Below are 19789 nucleotides of genomic sequence, written 5' to 3'. Positions count from 1 at the left end.
AAGGTATATACAACATTCACTTAATTACATTTATGATTTGAATGCACTTGTAAGGCAAATGAGTATTCGTAGGCAAATCAACACTGAATGTCCAATCTCTGGTTACGCAGGAAGCAAGTATACAACCTGGTTCTTTAGGGAAACTATAGCGATGGTACTTAAAGATTATAGCGGGATACTAAAGGGGTCCTGCTGGTTGTAAGTCAGTAAGGGGGGGGGGGGGGTTTGGAGAGCCGTCAGCTGCATCCCATCTGGCCAACGATTCCTGGGGAGAATTCAGGTACAGAAAACAGTGCCCGCAGGATCTTGATCCACAGATGAATACACTTGGGCCCTCTTGTAGACGGTAGCTGTAGGTCCACAACGAAGGAGAAGCGAGGCGGCCTCGGTCTGGGTTGAGCGCCGTCTCACCTGGGCTCCTCTCGGGGGTAATTCCAACACTCACTGGCGTTGGCTGTTATCCGCTCCACAAATCAAAGCACCCAAAGCAAATAGATATTCCATGCCGTATAGGCTCAGCAGTCGTCCGGGTAGGTAATCCAATGTGCAGGTCCACTCGTCCTCGCCCAGAACTCCTCGGATGAAAGCACCACGCGTGGTCTGCCCAGCCTGGTTAAGACTCTAGATAACGCGAGGAACGATGGGGGTGCTGCTCACTTTAGAACTTTAACCGAACGATGCACCATACATAGACTATTATTAACTTAATAGAAATACGTCCCACTCGACGGTACAGTGCCAAACTATGACAATTCAGCTATGAATTTACACGAGGTCTCAATGCCTATTCTGGGGCCAAAATAGGCCATACTGCACCACACGTGGGTCGTGGGTGAGGCTTCACGTCTGTTACTAGGTTGGAGGGTAAAGGACTAATGGACTAAAAGAAAGTTCTACTTTACTTGCGCCCTATTTATATGCACGGTGAACAAATAGTACCATTTGTATTTCGGTAGCCGTATTCCTACGCGGAACCGGGGCTAGTTGGGACATGTTCGTCGGCACTATTGAACTTGACTCAAGGGGCCTGTCTGCTGGCGCCAGGTTCTTGTCCAATGAGAGAATGAACTATTATGGGCTGTAGTAGACTAAAGGGATATTCAGTGTATATGTACAAAGAATATACAAGGGATATCAAACGATATACAAATACTATTAAATATATATCCATAAATAAATATATATATTCGGTTTAATCTGATCCTTCACAACAGCTTCTAATATCTATAATGTTGTTACATATTATACTCTTAACTCTAATGTGCTATAAGTCTTAACATGATATAATTAAAAACAATGGCTTAAATAAAAAGTATTACAACCATGCACAAAACATAATACTTCCAAAAGAATGTGTTGTTGTTCTAGACTTACACATTTAACGTGGAGATGAGGCAAAGGCAGACCCCTTCTCTGGTCCTGTTGTTTTTATGCTTGAAGCCTCCCAACAATCGGTCCCATACGTACTAAAAAAGGACACACAAAGAAGAACATTCAGTCACATACGTACTAATAAAAGGACACGTAAAGAAGAACATACGTACTACTAATAATTAATAAAGGACACACAAAGAACATTCAGTCCCTTACATACTAATAAAGGACACACAACGAAGGAGACCATCTCACATTAAATTTGGCAGTATTGGAGAATATTATAATGCCAGGAGGAGGAGGAGGAGTAGTGAGTGAGTGAGTGAGTGAGTGAGTGAGTGAGTGAGTGAGTGAGTGAGTGAGTGAGTGAGTAGTAAAGGCAAGGGGCAGAATTGCCTCTGTGACTCAAATATTGCCCCTAAATGTGCAGCATCAGGGAGGAAAGATGCCAAAATCTCCTGAGATAATTCATCATTTGATATTTCAATTCAGACATATTTTACAAACTCCCAACATCTCATCTGACTGCCATAAAACAATAACCCCAACAATATTTTAGCATATGACTTGGAAGTGTGTTGAACATAGTTTCACATATCTTTAAAACATATTTATTTTTGTTTGAAGCACAGAGGTTGATTTTACAAATAATAATAAGCAAATTAGCCAACAATCTCACAAAATTCCACTGGAAAAGAGACACCAGGGGTCTCTTTGACTTTTCTAAAATAGTAGGGCTGACGTCTATTGGATATGAAGGTATACAGTCATGGATCCATGCAAAGATATGGATTTTCACTATAAAAACTGTATATTAAAAGTAATCCAAAGAAACATTCCTTGCAGCAGCAGTATTAAACAAATGTTGCCCATATCACCTAGCTCTTTAAAAATAAAATGTCTTTGAAATAGCTGCAGTGTGAGAGTGAGTGAGTGAGTGAGTGAGTGAGTGAGTGAGTGAGTGAGTGAGTGAGTGAGTGAGTGAGTGAGTGAGTGAGTGAGTGAGTGTCTACCTGTGGGTTAGCAGCCTGATCCATGATCTTTAACAACATAGCTTGGTCCTGGTCTCTCACTTGGTCCTTGGAATCTCCTAACCGATCTATTAAACTGGGTAGAACTGATGGAACACAAAGACAAACAAAACAAAAAACATACGGTAGGTAGAAATCCTACAAAACGCAAGCACTCAGAACATTGTCACAAAACCAGAATTCTAAACCCAAATGCGGAGATAAATCATAGGTACAAATAAAAGGGTTAAAAATGCTATCTGGCTGCACGTTAGCCTAGCTTAGCACAATGAATGGAAGCGGACAGTGACAGGTAGCCTTTGGGAGTGGTGTTAGTTGGACAATGCCTGGGCTAGCAGTCACTGTCCACTTCCATTCATTGTGCTAAGCTAGGCTAACATGCAGCCAGATAGCTTTCTACTGAACGCACAGAGAGAAAACTGGTATCTATCTTCTTGTCTCTCTCTGGAGAAGACGATAAGCTAATTTCTAAAAATGTTGGCGTGTTCTTTTAACATTTGCTAGCAGTGCAGCGGAGGCCTTTCACTGATAGCTTCATAAAGGAATCTTTAGGAGTTAACTGTTATGAATCAATTAGTAAGCCATTTAAAAAAGGTTTTTTTAGATATACCTTATACCTCAATGCTCAATCAATAATCTCCAAAACAAATAAAACTGATACAAGCACTTTAAAGACTCCCACTTTGTAACAAATCAGATACGTTTCTAAAAACGTATTACCATACTTTACAATATTACCTTGTTTTATTGTGTCACTTGTTTACTGAAAATGTTTGCCATTGTGATATAATACAGTATCTGAGGAGGAAGAATTCCTCTTCTTTTTAGACACCATATTATGGCACGATAGAAAACATTTTCAGGGGGGGGGGAATACTAGGAAAATAAATGCAACTAAGAATTAGTATTTTATTCAATTTCATGGGTTTATGTGATGTTCAAGACACATTTTCAGATACAATGTAAAGCCTATGGTAGTGGTGAATCAACATAAGATAAAGAATTTTCAGTAAGTAAATAAGTAAGTACGATTATTTATAAAAAAAAAAAAAAAAAAAAAAGAAAAAAGTGCCTTGATTTTTGTATCAAGGCCAGAATGACTTGGAACCCATATGTCGAAAAGACTGGTCCTTTAAATTAAGTGCTTAGTGTGGCTGGGTGGCGCAGCGGACTAAGCTTTCGTCACCAACGCGAGAGACACAGGTATCGAATCCGGCTGTCAGCGTTGCTTCCGGCTTGGGCCGGCCGTCATACTGACTCAATTGGCAGAGTCAGCGGGAGGGGAGTCGATGGGTGGTAAGTAATCTGGTCGTTGTAAATAGCGACTCCTACGGGTCGGTCAGGGCGCCTGCACAGCAAGGACAGGAGATGGTGAGGGTAGTGTGAGCCTCCTACACGTTACACCTCACCAATGATAGTCCACGCTGGCAGGTGAAAAGAAGTGGCTGGCTGACTCTGCATGTATCGGAGGGGACATGTGATAGTATCTATCAACCCTCCCTAGACCGACCAGTGGGGGGCACATGTGAGCAACAACCAGGAAGGGGAGGGGGGAATTGGCATAACGACTAAAATCGGGATGGGAGAGAAACACAGAAAAAGCAGGAGGAGAAAAAGTGGATAAAAAAAATAATTAAGTACTTAGTGACTGTAAACCAGTGAGCCATTATCTTACCAGTTCCAATCTGTGTCCTGAAGCGTTCCTGCAGTCTGGTCACCAGAGCAGAGAGGATATCCATCCCCAGCAGAACCACCTGGAATGCAAAACAACAATGATATTTATATACGCACAATCCATAATCCTAATTAGACATGTAAAAGTATGAACATTTCCTATCACGATTACAGTGACCAAAAGTATCAGTATTATCGCGGTATATATTTTTTTATGTGTTGATCATTCTCAAAAGGTACTGATACACTGAAATCATTTCACCAAGTATTATAATATAATTTAATAATTGAAAACTGAAAATAAAATGTGCAGCACTATGCACTTTGTGTTTGCATAAATTATTGTTATTATTATTGGTGTAGTTACATTATTATTCTCTCACTCACACACATGGTTGATGCTAAACAGTCTAGACAGTAATTACCGCTGAGTTTTTTCAAAGTGCGGTAATCAAAGCACAGTTTTAATGATAATTCAAATTTGAACGGTATTACTAACCATCCCGGAATTTTTCCATGGTTATCATAATGGTTTCATGGCTAATCCTAATATAGACAAGAGGGAATTCCAACCAGCAAAATTCAAAACATAGGATAATGGCTTGGAGGTGGGTCATCACTCCTACATTGATTGACAGGTTGGTTAATACAATAGGCTAATATAATGACTGATTGAACATTTTATTAAACAGATTGCAGAATGGGTACAATACAGTACAGCTCAATACACACAATTGTTAAGGGGATGCAGACGAGAGAAAGACTTTCGTCTTGTTTACATCAGGGTCCCCCATTTTCAATTCATCATACATTTTCAATTCATCATAAAAAGGTTGACAGCAACATAATTTCGTTTTTAATGTTATCTAAAATGCTGTGAGAGTGCAGCATGGGCATTAGAGTAGAAGAACACACCATATATTTTCAGCTGAGAAAGATATATACACGCATCTATAAATCAAACTTAAATAATGGTCAAAAGGTTACAGTTTGGACCTTTAAATAAAGTCCTTATCGATGTAAAAACTAAAATCAACAAGTTTACATGGATATAACAAGATAAAGACACTTTTGTATAGCAACCAACCAGTTCTGTATTTAAATTTCAGGTGCAAGGGATTATGGGTAATCTCAGAAAACCAGGGACTTTTCCATAAGTATCATGCCATATAATCAAAACGAGAGGATTCTGTAAAACATAATACCACACATTTGCATGTGAGCTTTTATTCTGGATGATAAAAATACTGTCATAAAAGTGACACCATGACTTAAAACACTATAAAGATTCTCTAAGATGGGCTCCAGGCCCCTCCCACTCCCAGCTTTCCTTGTCATGGGGTGGCATGAGGTACTCAATGAACGTCTAGTGAGAGTATCTCTGCTGACACCATATCAACACATACGCATCAACCTGGGCCTTGCGCCCGGGCTACGGTGCAATTTTTGGAACTTCTCTTCGCCACAAGAGAAATATTTACCACAACAACAAACAGAAGGAAGAGAGGAGCGTTTAAGTTTTCTCCGGTGGGGCTGAACTGAGCTCTGCTGCCACCTACTGGGTACTTAAAAATAATTTCCCTTCTCTGAATATCCTGGATGTTACGGATACCCACACAGCTATTCATCAGTGTAGTGTTGTAGTCAAGTCACGTCTTCACTCAAACGGTTTACATCCACACTCACACACCACTCGGGTTATCAATTTAACTCTTGCACTGAAGAACCATACAAGTCCTCCGTTTTTACGTTTTTTGGACAGCTCATGTACTTGCAGTTTTAAAATCAATCCAAATCACTTGGGAGTGTAAATGATATATCATGAATGAACACAACACTCTAACTTGCCATCTTTAGATAAAGTACTCAACATCTACCGTCTTTAACCATGAATGGACACAACACTAACTTACCATCTTTAGATAATAAAGTACTCAACCTCTACTGTTATGAACAAACAACACTCTAACTTGCCATCTTTAGATAAAGTACTCAACCTCTACTGTCTTTAACTAAGGGTGAACACTACACTAACATACCATCTTTAGATAATAATGTTCAAAAATATCAAACAGACTTATATGCTTCTTCATCTCAGGTAGTCAATTAACAAAAGCGGCAATCTTTTTACACAGGCAGCTGGTTGCAGTTCAAGTGATGGGAGCTTGCTGCAGTGAACCCCCCCCCCCCCCCACACACACACACACACACACACACAGGCCAGCAGACCTAGCTGCATCGCACTAGTAATGCATTCATCAGCAGCAAGCCTCCTACCTACTCTCACACTGAAATAAAACATGGCAGCAAGTAGAATTGGTTGAACAATATATATATTATATACCAATCTAGTCTCCATTTAAAATACCTTATCAATAGTCCACATACATAAACAATAAAATAAAACAGTATGGAATTGGAATGGAGACATGTTGTCATTCTCTCATCGACTGAGCTCTTGATACAACGCTAACGCTACAAGACAAGGGGTCAATATATATTATACTGTATATAAAAATAAAATAAAATTGTAAATGGTCTGTTTATTGTGGCAAGCGTTTGTAAACACTGGAGTAAAAGTGACCTATATTCTAAATCCGATTAAGAAGTTCCAGAAAGGTTTATTTTCCCTCTACAGATCAACCTCTTGAAGCATGCATCATTGCATCAGTGTTCCTGCAGGTCTCAACCAGTTACATTTAAGAAATGTTAAGACATTTTTTAAATCACTTTGATACTGGCAAAAAAGGTATGAAAGAAAATGACTGTGAAATAAGTAATTATTCCATAGGAGTTGTTGGGGGGGGAACTGATACCATACTGCTTACTTTGCAGCCCAGACATTTCCCCCCAAACGCATTTAAACAAGATACAGAGAAGTTATCGCAACATAGAAGTAACCATCTAGTCCAATACATTTTAAGACCTATCAAAATCATATTTAAGACCCTTATGAATACATCCCCAAAATGACAATAGTCACAAAAGAAATCCTGAATTGGGGTTTTACATCTAATTAAAAAAAGGATAAGGCATAACAGCAATGCCTTGATAAGAGCCTATACGCCTATTTGACTCTATTGAAAAGGGAAAATGTTCAAATGCCCCACATTACTAATCCTTCCTTTGTCCCGTCTTCGGTCATCCTTCCTCCTCTTATGTGCGACTTGTCCATCAGCACAGCGGTCTGGGCAGCAGTCAAGCACCAGCCACATAGGGCCATATCAGGGCCATATCTGGGCTAATGGTACTGGGAAATTAGGCTCACACCACCACCACCACCACATCACAAGGGAGCAGCGACCCCATTTCCGCCTGAGAGTAATCACTCTTGATTGGATGGGACCACGTTTTCCAGGACAGCGCTGAAAGCAGCCACGTGATTGGCTGCAAGCAGTGTGCAATATTTGTAAAGACAAACTCTCTCCCTAATCCAAGAAGTGTGTTTGAGTGCTAGTAGCTACAACTCAAAATTGTGATGTCACCAGGTATAAAGTCTGAAGCTGCTCGGTAGGTGTGGAAAGATGACAGATCACACAGGGGAATGTTCCGATTATACAGGTGCATTTTATGTTTCAAAACGGAGAACACTACTGTTAGAATAAAGCTCATTTGGGTATAAAATAATTAAAAGAAAACAAACATTCTGTCTCCCGTTCACTATCAATGGAGCAGCTCCAGACTTTATACCTGATGACATCACGTCTGAGTCTCACTTCTCTGGTTTCTGGCTTTGAGAGAGTAGCTCATGTTCACAGATACTGACTGAACTCTCCTTTCAATCATTTGGGTGGCATGTTCCCCCTTAACTCTGCCACAACAACCACAGGCCAACAGTGAGGATGAGGATGATTCTTAGGGTCAGGCTTCCGGCTTTCGACATGGACAGTCGCATTATTCTCAGCTCCCAACAACGACGTCAAAGTAAATCACCAACAAGGTTTACTATACACTTTCTACTCACCCTACTTTGGATTACGGATCAGTACCTTAATTCAACATGGAAATACCACCAGACAGGAGTGGATAAGGTAAAAAAAGAGTCCCATTGCGACTTTTACCTTCTAAATGGCTCGGAGAGGAAACATCCATCCATGGGGACTGCAGCAATACACAGCGTGTTAACGTCGAATCCGGGACGAAAGAGTTTACCCCCATCGGGCAGGTTTGATAGAAGATCAATGATCTTCTTATACCTGCTTCTTTCGGGAGACATTCCGCTGAACCCAGGTCCAGTTATCACTCGGTACCAAGCGAGACAACTCGGACTACAGACGCAAACAGCGACGACCACCGTTGCGACCAATGCATCATCCAACATCAACAACCCTCCACCGCCCACTACTGGATCACCGGCGCAACTACAACGGAACGCCCGAGGGACCAGAACTAGACGGGATGAACCAGAGGCTACAACACCGGTGCAAATCACAAGAAATCCAACCGGCAACCCCACGGACAAATCGCCTGATAAATTAGCCAACCTAGCCAGGCTGGCTATGTTTACCAGCCCAGGAGAACAAAGGATTGCCGCCAGAAAAGACAGGACAAAGGATCCCCCCTCCCCACACATCAGCACACAGACCTCACGGAGACAACAACAAAGCCCCCCCCCTCCCTCCCCCACAGCAGCACCAGAAAACCATTACCTGGAACTTGAAGACATCAATAACACAGCTAATAAAAACGGACTACACATCTTTCACCTTAATGTGAACAGCATTAAGCATAAGCTGGACGAAATAAGAAACCTGTTTATGAGCGGTAAGGTAGACTTATTATGCTTTACTGAAACTAAACTTGATCCATCTGTAACAGACCCTGAAATAGAAATAGAGAACTATACTATAGTCCGTAATGACAGAAACCAGTATGGAGGTGGTGTTTGTATGTACATACATAAGGACACCAAATTCATTACCCGTACTGACCTTCATCATGAGACAATTGAAACCGTATGGGTGGAAATTTTATTTGAAAGGGCAAAATCTGTTCTAGTCGGCACAATATACAGACCGCCAGATCAAACTGGCTTTTATGATACTATGGATGTGTGCTTAGCTGGAGCTGAGGATGCGGAAAAAATTCTTATTGGGGATTGGAACACGGATATGCAACAAAAAGATGCACCCGTCTTCAAATCCTTCAATAGGTTTTGTGATCTGCACGGCCTCAGCCAACTAATCACCCAACCCACAAGGATATGTGAATCAACTCAGACTACCATTGACCTCATACTGACCTCTGACAAGTCCAAGATATCCAATAAAGGGGTTATAGCATGCGGGTTAAGTGATCATTATATGATATTCTGTACCCGCAAAAAGCTAAAACTAAAGGCTGGCTGTCACAAAACAGTCACATCTAGAGACCTCAAAACCTACTCTAGCGAGGCCTTTAACCTTGAACTGGAGAGTCTGGACTGGTCAGATGAACTCAATGGTACACTGGTTGAAGAAACTTGGCTTGGCTTCAAAACCAAATTTTCATCAATACTAAACAACATGGCCCCCCTAAGAACCACCAGGGTAAAAAATCGCGCTGAGCCATGGATGCACACTGAAATACTGACCGCTATGAAAGCCAGAGACAAAAAATGCTCTGAGTTTCGTAAAAGTCAGTCAAAGCTTACCAAAAGCACGAGCAGTGAACTCCAAGACCACGTGACTGAACTCAAACTAGAAAGAAACAGACTAAGAAATGACGTAAACTCCATGATCAAAACTGCTAAAAAAAAATTCATCAATGACAAAACCGAGGAAAACAAAAATAAACCACGTGAACTTTGGAAATTACTCAACAATCAACTAGGCTGCAGTAAAAAACTCAAAACCAGGTTCTCAAACATAAACATAAAGACGGACAACACGCTCATCACAGACAAGCTGGATGTAGCCAATTACTTAAACACTTTCTTCACAAACATAGCCACAACACTGGTAAACAAACTACCCTCCCACTCAGGGCAGTATGGGGTAGAACACATAGTAGCATACTACAAGAACCTAGGCGTCCACAAAGACGACTTCAAACTGGAAATAGTAACTACAGATGAGGTACTCAAAAAACTGAGCGCCCTCCAACCAAACAAGGCCACTGGCCATGACAACATCCCCTCCAAATTCCTCAGAGACTCAGCAGCAGCCATCACCCCAGTCATCACACACATAATAAACCTCTCCATAAAACAGGGACACGTCCCCAAGGACTTCAAAATTGCGAGAGTAACACCCCTGCACAAAAAGGGCAGCAAATTAGACCCGAGTAACTACCGCCCTGTTTCTATCCTTACATCCATCTCGAAAGTCATGGAAAAAATAGTATACGAACAGATCGAAAAGTACCTCGCGGAAAAAAATCTAATCTACGAATTCCAATCTGGCTTCAGAACATCCCACTCCACTGACACATGCCTTCTCTACTTGAACGACCACATCAAACAAGAGGTGGATGCGGGCAAATACTGCGGCATGGTCATGCTGGACCTACAAAAGGCCTTCGACACTGTCAATCACACCATTCTGATTGACAAGCTAAAAGCAATTGGTTTTGATAGTTTATCAGTGAGCTGGATACAATCCTACCTGGAGGGGAGGGAACAGATGGTGGAAGTAAACGGTACACTATCCCCCCCCCTCACAGTGAGCTGTGGTGTTCCACAAGGGAGCATACTAGGACCGCTACTATTCCTAATTTATGCAAATGACATGTCGTCAGCTTGTGACTGCAACTTGTTCCTGTTTGCGGACGACTCAGCCCTGCTGGTCTCTGACAAGAACAAGTTACAGGTTGAAAAAGCCCTCAGCTCGGAACTAGGCAAAATCTGCATATGGCTCGCCGACAACAAACTATCATTACACATGGGCAAAACAGAGTCCATTCTCTTCGGTTCAAATAACAAACTCAGCAAGACCGACGGCTTCTCGGTTACAGTGGGTGACAATATTATCACAAGGAAAGATGAAATTACCTACCTGGGTTCCATCCTAGAGGCTAATCTTTCCTGTGACAAAATGGCATCCAATGTAATAAAAAAAGTCAACCAATGAACGCGATTCTTGTACCGGATCTCCGCTCTGGTAAACAAGAATACCCTGAAGACTCTAGCAGGAGCACTCATTCAAGGGTACTACGACTATGCTTGCACCTCATGGTACCAAAGCACCTCAAAGGCACTAAAAAACAAATTACAAACATCTCAAAACAAGCTAGTCAGACTACTACTTGACCTGACTCCTAGAACCCACCTCACCCCTGCCCACTTTGACAACCTAGGATGGCTTAGAGTAGACGACAGAGTACAGCAACTTGCAATGGGCCTGGTCTACAAGATACACTACGCGACCAAGGTACCCATGTACATGTCAAAATACTTCCCAAAGGTCAGTGAATACCACGATCACAACACCAGAGGGAGCTCCACAAATCATGTAAAACCCAGATTCGGATCAAACAAGGGACTAAACACGTTTCGCAATTATGCCACATCAATGTGGAACGCCCTGCCTAAAGCTGTAAAGGAATGTGAATCACTACCCACCTTCAAAAACACTCTAAAAAAACACCTACGTGAGACTGCAATTCGAAACTGGCCCCTACAAATGTCCTAACCTAGTTGTACAGTAAATGACCAAGTAAGGCTTTGTCAATATTCCAATGTACAGTGTAAAATGTGTGTGTGTCCCCTTCCCAACCCCCCCCCCCCCCACCTCCAATGTACAGCCCTCACCCAACCCACCCAACCCCACCCCACCCAACCAACCTCCTCCAATGTACAGTTTCTATGCCAAATGTATATACACTCCTTTTCTGGACACTTTTGTATCACAAACAGTACTGTATTTGCAAATCTGATATGTCATAAATGTATAGATGTAGCAGTACTGTCTATCTGTATGTCATGTATGTCATATATGTTATGATGAATTGAAAATGGGGGACCCTGATGTAAACAAGTCGAAAGTCTTTCTCTGGTCTGCATCCCCTTAACAATTGTATGTATTGAGCTGTACTGTACTGTACCCATTCTGCAATCTGTTAATAAACTTTTCAATCAATCAATCAACTGTATTTGCAAATCTGGTATGTCATAAATGTATAGATGTAGCAGTACTGACTATCTGTATGTCATGTGATGTATGTCATATATGTCCTGATGAATTGAAAATGGGGGACCCTGATGTAAACAAGACGAAAGTCTTTCTCTGGTCTGCATCCCCTTAACAATTGTGTGTATTGAGCCGTACTGTATTGTACCCATTGATTCTGCAATCTGTTAATAAAGTTTTCAATCAATCAATCAATCGGAGCTAGGGGTGTAACGATGCATCGATTAATCTAAATGTATCGATTCTAATGTGTTCGATTCGATTTATCGATTTGAATACCGGTATGTTAGAATCTATTATAATCGAAATAAAAAAAAAAAAAAAAAAAAATGTGCATTGTTTTTATTGACATATAGTCCATTCATGCTGAGTGAATCAGTTCCCCCAGCCACATTTGTGTATTCAACATTTTTGGGGGAATTAAGAAAATGAATAGAAAATGTATCGAATCGTGGTCAAATGAAGAGATTTCATGATGCATTGAATCGTTGCCTGAAAAATCGTAATCGAATCGAAGTGAGGTCGAATCGTTACACCCCTAGTCGGAGCACTTCGCCACTAGAACGTCAGCGTATTGATTCATGAGCAGTGGTAGCGTTGTATCCTCATTATTGACATGCATAGCAACATCTTCCCAATATGCACTCTTCCTAATATACTAACATACACTCAAACACTGTAGCACTAAAGTCTGAACACTTTGATGAACATTGTTACTCAGCTGAATGAGCTGATAAGAGTTGTACCCTTCCTACTGACTTGTCGTACAAACCTTGTAAGTCGATTTGGATAAAAGAGTCAGCTAAATGACTAAATGTAAATGTAAACATGGCAACTAACTAGCATGCAAACCGTGTACCGCGGTAAGACTGTATCGGCCGCTACGGGTGGCAGCAATAAGCTATTCGTTCTGCTCTCTCTCCGCCACTCAAGCAACCCATCAATTATGAAAAAGGCCTTTTCTGCAAGCTAAGCTATCCCAGAGGACAGTTTGTCCCAAAGACCTGCAGCTGGAGAGAGCAGAGTAGTCCAGCGCGGGTGGTTCAGCTCTAAAGACCTGCAGCTGGAGAGAGCAGAGTAGTCCAGCGCGGGTGGTTCAGCTCTAAAGACCTGCAGCTGGAGAGAGCAGAGTGGTCCAGCGCGGGTGGTTCAGCTCTAAAGACCTGCAGCTGGAGAGAGCAGAGTAGTCCAGCGCGGGTGGTTCAGCTCTAAAGACCTGCAGCTGGAGAGAGCAGAGTGGTCCAGCGCGGGTGGTTCAGCTCTAAAGACCTGCAGCTGGAGAGAGCAGAGTGGTCCAGCGCGGGTGGTTCAGCTGGAGAGAGCAGAGCGGTCCAGCGCGGGTGGTTCAGCTGGAGAGAGCAGAGTAGTCCAGCGTGGGTGGTTCAGCTGGAGAGAGCAGAGTGGTCCAGCGCGGGTGGTTCAGCTGGAGAGAGCAGAGTAGTCCAGCGCGGGTGGTTCAGCTGGAGAGAGCAGAGTAGTCCAGCGCGGGTGGTTCAGCTGGAGAGAGCACAGTAGTCCAGCGCGGGTGGTTCAGCTGGAGAGAGCACAGTAGTCCAGCGCGGGACGCGGGTGGTTCAGCTCTAAAACACACTCGTGAAGTGAATCCCATCAGCTCATGGCTTGGCCTGATCGCTGCACCCTGGTGGGATTGGAGGGTCAAGGACCTCTCAATATAGCAGAGTACCCGGGGATCAGGCTAAACAGCTCAGCCTGCTGCAGGAACGACTGTTAAAACCAAAGAGAAACCCACCTACAGGGTTCCTGCAGACATTGCTAAATGAAATTAAAGGACTTTTTTCATTTCCAAGGATGTCACTCGAAGGATACAATTCACCTTTTTTTAAGCATCTTCTTGGCCTGCTGGTCAGCCAGAGCAAGCTAGAGCATCACACGCGAATAAATGAGGAAAAGCAGTTGGAGCGTGCGAGACAGCGACTCGTCAGATTTGATTAAAACAGAAAAAAATTCAATTTCTTGATTCAGAACAATTTGATCATGGATGAACAAAACATTCAATGCGAATGGTTGATTTGAATTGCAAGGACTTTTTAACCACCTTGTTAAAAAATGGGCCGTTTAAGGAATTTCAGGCCTCAATTTTCTTTTAAATCAAGCACTTAAAGCACTTCAAGGACATTGTGCGAACCCTGCTCCTGGTAAGAGGGGATGAGGGTGGTGCTACCACCCGGAATAAAGACTTATCTTCATGGCCCAGGAAAGTTCAATTAATATTTGTGAACATGAGCTACTCTCCAATAAAGCCAGAAGAACGCAGAGAAGACTCAAGACACGACAGGTATAATGTCTGGAGCTGCTCCATAGACAATTAATGGGAGACTGATGTTGTGGACCCACAGAATGTTTTCATACCCAAATTAGCTTTATTCTACAGTAGTGTTCTCAGTTCTGAAACAGAATATGTACGTCGTATATATACTCGGAACATCGCCCTGGGTGCTCTCGGTGTCACCTTTACCATCTTATTCAATTAATTGTCTATGGAGCAGCTCCTGACATAATACTTGATGAAATCACACATTTCAGTTTTAGGCTACATATGTATGCCCCTGGACCGGCAGGAAAATAACAGGGTGCGGGGAGATGAATGAATAACGCTCTCCCGTTCCTCATCATCAACCACTGAAGTACCCCTTGAGCAAGGCACTTAACCCCTTCTGCTCCAGTGATGAACAGTGTCAGACTGTAGTTGTATTGGGCAGCTTCTAGTTGTCAACAGTGTCAGATTGTGGTTGTACTGGACAGCTCCTAGTGTCAGGCTGTGGTTGTACAGGGCAGCTCCTAAGTGGTCAACAATGTCAGACTGTGGTTGTACAGGGCAGCTCCTAAGTGGTCAACAGTGTCAGACTGTGGTTGTACTGGGCAGCTCCTAGTGGTCAACAGTGTCAGCCTGTGGTTGTACAGGGCAGCTCCTAGTGGTCAACAGTGTCAGGCTGTGGTTGTACTGGGCAGCTCCTAAGTGGTCAACAGTGTCAGACTGTGGTTGTACTGGGCAGCTCCTAGTGGTCAACAGTGTCGGGCTGTGGTTGTACAGGGCAGCTCCTATAGTGGTCAACATGTCAGGCTGTGGTTGTACTGGACAGCTCCTAAGTGGTCAACAGTGTCAGCAGGCTGTGGTTGTACTGGACAGCTCCTAGTGGTCAACAGTGTCAGACTGTGGTAGTATTGGACAGCTCCTAGTGGTCAACAGTGTCAGACTCTGGTAGTATTGGGCAGCTCCTAGTGGTCAACAGTGTCAGACTGTGGTTGTACTGGGCAGCTCTGCCCAGGTGTGAATGTAAGTAACTGTGTGAGTGTGAAGCAGGGCATTGCTGAAAAAGACCCTATCCTGGGTAAATGGACTGCATTTATATAGCGGCGCTTTTATCCAGAGCACAACTCATGCCTCACATTCACCTATTCACACACAGACAACGGAGGCAACCATGCAAGGCGCCAACTTGCTCATCGGGAGCAATTATGGGTTAAAAGTGTCTTTGCTCAAGGACACTTCAACAAACTGCCAGAAAGAGAATGAATGAATGAATGAATGAATACTTTATTTAACAGATTGCAGAATGGGTACAATACAGTACGGCTCAATACACACAATTGTTAAGGGGATGCAGACCAGAGAAAGACGTTTGTCTTGTTTACATCAGGGTCCCCCATTTTCAATTCATAGCCGGAATCAAACCTTCCAATTACCAGACGGCCGCTCTACTTCCTGAGTCACTGTACATAAAAGGTTATAAACATAACCTACCCTGGGTAAATAAAGGTCAAATCTATGTTAACCTGGTATCAGTACATTCCTACTCCCATGAACAAACAGCAGCAACACCACCTGTCTAGTGTCTACTGACTCCACACACAGTGTATTCAACTCTCACCTTAAAGTTGCTGGAGTTCACCCAGGAGCTAGCGACACCTTCCACCACCCTGTCCAGCATGCTCTGGTCCTGCTCCAAGTCAGGGAACTTCTCTTCGTCCAGAATGTGGTCCACGAGGTCCTGGCCCACCTGTAGCCTTCTCCCCAAGTCCTTCTGCATTACCTGCTCTAGACAGTACTCCATGGTCACCTCCATGCTTGGTCCCAACAGGTCAGAGGACCCCGCAAAGACAACCTTATACGCAGACGGAACCGTCTCTCGCCCTTAAAAAAAACTGTAAGTGGTTGGAAGCTATCTGGTCCTTTATCAATGCCTGGTGTCAAACTTTAGGAGTGATGTTAACTGGCACTGGTGGGCGGGACAACACAAGCAACATGTCCTGTAGTTGAGGGCTGCTGAGGCCAGGAATTCCAATTCATTCTCCAGGGCTGCCTCGATTTTCTGTAAAAAAGTTAATGGACAAAAGCAGTTACTTTGCTGTGTGTGATCAAAGTTTATAAACAAACTAAGCCTACGTCTACATCTAGGTTACGTTAGCAAGCAAGTTTCATAACGTCAACCTACCATAATAACTAGAGTTATTATATTATATGGCAGAAGAATAACCACCCTCAGTGACTTTGCTGAGTTGTGTGTGCTTGCTAGCAGGCTAGCTCAAGGTTCAAGTTTCTTTATTATTTGTCATACAGAAATACAGAACACTTTGCATGAAATGTTTTTCTGTTTCGCTCCTGAGAGTGTGCTAGAATAGATCATAATAAGATAGTATAAATAGCTAGTTGACTTCAGGTAACTGTCACAGCCGGTCAAACTGTGTTGTTACAGAACATGGCTTGTTTGGCTCCAACGTCTAGCTTTAACATACCGCCACTAGCCTGCTAGCATCACATGCTACAAACACAATCAAGCTAGTAGTAGCTAGTGAGCTAAAGCTCGAACCAGCAGCTAACGCTAAGCTCGAACCAGCAGCTAGTAAACGCTAGCAGGTCCCAGTAACTTCAGAAAAGTACAGTTCACAAACTAGCCCGCTAGCAAGCTGATACATAATGCTTACCCGCTGCTAGCTGATACATTGGTTTCCAAAGCGCTACTTGAGCCTAACTAACACACGAACAGGACACTCAGCGACAGTTGGCTGCGAGGAGGTTCGGAGAAAAAAAGTCAAGTTCTGCCGCTTTTACTAACGTGAACTGGCTAACGGTTCAGTTCGCTTGTACTTATATGGACTTATTTCCACTGTGTATTGCCCATGCATTAACACAATGACTATATATGGCATTCCAAACGGTTATGGCATTTGCTAGCTGATCAAAACTCATTCAGAAGAATAAAATATAAACATGTTCACCTTATTGCTTAGCCATAATAAAGCTTGGTGAAATGGCCCACTCCATGCGCCGTAGACGTCCGAATTAGCGTCGCACACTAGCGACATCTGCTGGTGCAGTCTATGGAGACAGGGGAGCATTGGGGCGGTTTCACTGTCACTTACAGGTGGCCCGTTGGTTTACATTTTCAATAGCAAGCCACACGTTGTGGTTTGGAGGCTATTTTCATGTCCAATTTCACTCGATGGCGCGATGGCGACAACAATCATTCATTTCATGGTTAATGGGAGACTAGAGAAAGCAGAGTTTCGACCAGATTGTTCATTTGCAGATGTAAAAGGTAAGAATGCCTTTGTTGTTTTAGTTTTGTTTATATTTTTCTTCTTCTTTTTTTTTACATTTAATTTGATATCTGTATTGATCAGCTGGAATTGCCATCATACTGTCATTTGATCACTGGCAATCACATCAACGTGTTTATTTTAATACGTTGACATTAACTACTGTACTGTAATCAATGAAGCATTTTCTTACTATAAACTGAAATAATCCGATATTGATCACACATTACACCAGGGACAAATGCTGTTTTCCAGACTTTGTAAATTAAAGCCACAATGTGGATTGAATGGTTACATTTCTACAGCACTTTTCCGATACTAGTATTACCAAAAGAGCTGCAGAATGGGAATGACTGCATACGTTAGTTCAGTATGGCCCCAGTGCAATGGGAATCCAACCCCTAACCCTAGGAGTGTTAGCGTCATGCTCAGAGAACCAAGCAGTGGGAATCAAACCCCTAACCCTGGCAGTGTTGGCATCATGCACATGAAGCAGTGGGAATCAAACCCCCCTAACCCTAGGAGTGTTGGCGTCATGCACAGAGCGCCAAGCAATGCACTTGTATACCATGGCAACCGCTAGCAAATGAAGGATACCCTACATGTGGTTTTGACGGCTATTTAGCCTGGAGGGCTTTGTTCAGTGTGGTCTTGACACTTTGTGACAGCAATGACACTTGACCTTTACACAGCCCCAAAGTGTACTAATGAAACAACTAGGCAGTGAGGGTGCTCCAATCATAGATATAATAAACACTGATATAAAACACTCCAATTATAGATATAAATACTATAGATATAAAACACTCCAATTATAGATATAGAACACTCCAATCATAGATATAAACACTATAGATATAAACACTCCAATCACATAATATAAACACTATAGATATAAATAAAGTTCTTTATTGAGACAGTAGGACGGCTGAGAGGGAGACCGAGTAGAGGAGACACAGGAGAGAAGAATAGAGGAGACACAGGGAGACACCATCTCTGGGCACAGCTGGTGAGGTTACTGTAATATCCTGCAAGCATATGGATTAATTTCATGTTGGTGGTGGTGGGGGGGGTCATGAACTTTTTAGGGCCACGCACCAAAAAGGTGTAGAACTACTGGCTGTATAATCAATTTCTACGCTTTGGGATGTTTCCTCAAACATCTCACAACTTTCCCAAAAATTTTCCCCCACAGATCTGTTCCGAGCAGCGGCGGAGGCACGGCCCCAAGACGTCCTGAAGATGTACGACACGAAGGGAGACGTGGTCAACATCTCCCCTCTGCTCGAGGTCAATGACGTCCACTCGTGTTACAGGCTGGAGGTGGAAGCGTCAGACCTTCAAAGTGAGTCAGAGAACTAGTGTTATCTTCAATCGCATTCGCAACCCATCGATCGGTTGATATTGGCCTAAGTTGGCCGATAGGCACCCATAAGAAATATAATATAATTACAGAATATAATGAGAAAAATATAATAAAACGTACAAAACATTTAAAACTATGGCGTTTAAAAACAGGTAATTATGAGTATATAATTCCAATTATTATTATTATTCCAAGACTATTCTTTTTGGTTTCGTAACGTAATCCAATCAACTCCGAAGCTTTCGTTCGAGATCTTCAAATGGCAAGGCTTATGGGTATATTTTTGTATTCTTTTTGCATTCCGTACACAGTCTTGTTGTACCCATGGCTTTTTTTCTCATTGTCCTCAAATGTAAAAATGCAGATCTCATTAAATTGTGCTCAACTCTGTTCCTCTCAAATGTCAGACCAATTGAATAAGTGGAACCATATAAACCCTCTACTTTAGGCAAAAAAGACCATACGCAAAAATGTGTTGAGAACCAAGCAAGTCTCAGAACTATCATCCCAGGTCTATATTCAGAAACTAGCCATACAAACACCAGCTTTTTCTCCCTTAGATAAACAGTATTTTACATACCTATGGTTTCTCTCTGACTGAGCTAGGCACCAGAACACACTGAGGTTGTAATTCCAGATTTTCTAACTGGGAGTTTCTGACCTCTGACTTTGAATAG

General features: G+C 42.6%; 2 protein-coding genes across 2 annotated transcripts in view; one reads left to right on the top strand and one right to left on the bottom strand.

Moving 5' to 3' along the window:
- Positions 1-1370: 1370 nt before the first annotated feature.
- LOC311228106 (CLIP-associating protein 1-like) lies at positions 1371-16390 on the bottom strand (the record flags this gene model as incomplete). Its single annotated transcript, XM_084314020.1, has 4 exons — positions 16078-16390; positions 4081-4159; positions 2388-2491; positions 1371-1466 (listed from the first exon to the last, which is right to left on the bottom strand). The coding sequence occupies exons 1-4, from the start codon at positions 16270-16272 to the stop codon at positions 1371-1373; spliced, it is 474 nt and encodes a 157-aa protein (XP_084170146.1). The 5' UTR covers positions 16273-16390.
- Positions 16391-16451: 61 nt separating this feature from the next.
- The window catches only part of LOC311228014 (high affinity cGMP-specific 3',5'-cyclic phosphodiesterase 9A-like), a gene marked incomplete at both ends in the record, with an annotated part of 41183 nt that continues 37845 nt past the window's right edge, over positions 16452-19789 (top strand). Inside the window, 2 exons of the mRNA XM_084313904.1 lie at positions 16452-16458; positions 18942-19091. Coding sequence (XP_084170030.1) covers positions 16452-16458; positions 18942-19091 — 157 coding nt within the window. The remainder of the gene's footprint in view (positions 16459-18941; positions 19092-19789) is intronic.

The sequence above is a fragment of the Notolepis coatsorum genome (assembly GCF_963971535.1).
Source record: "Notolepis coatsorum genome assembly, chromosome: 1".
Classification (NCBI taxonomy): Eukaryota; Metazoa; Chordata; class Actinopteri; order Aulopiformes; family Paralepididae; genus Notolepis; species Notolepis coatsorum.
Note: the sequence above shows the minus strand (reverse complement) of the source record. Positions and strands in the feature narration are given on the sequence as shown.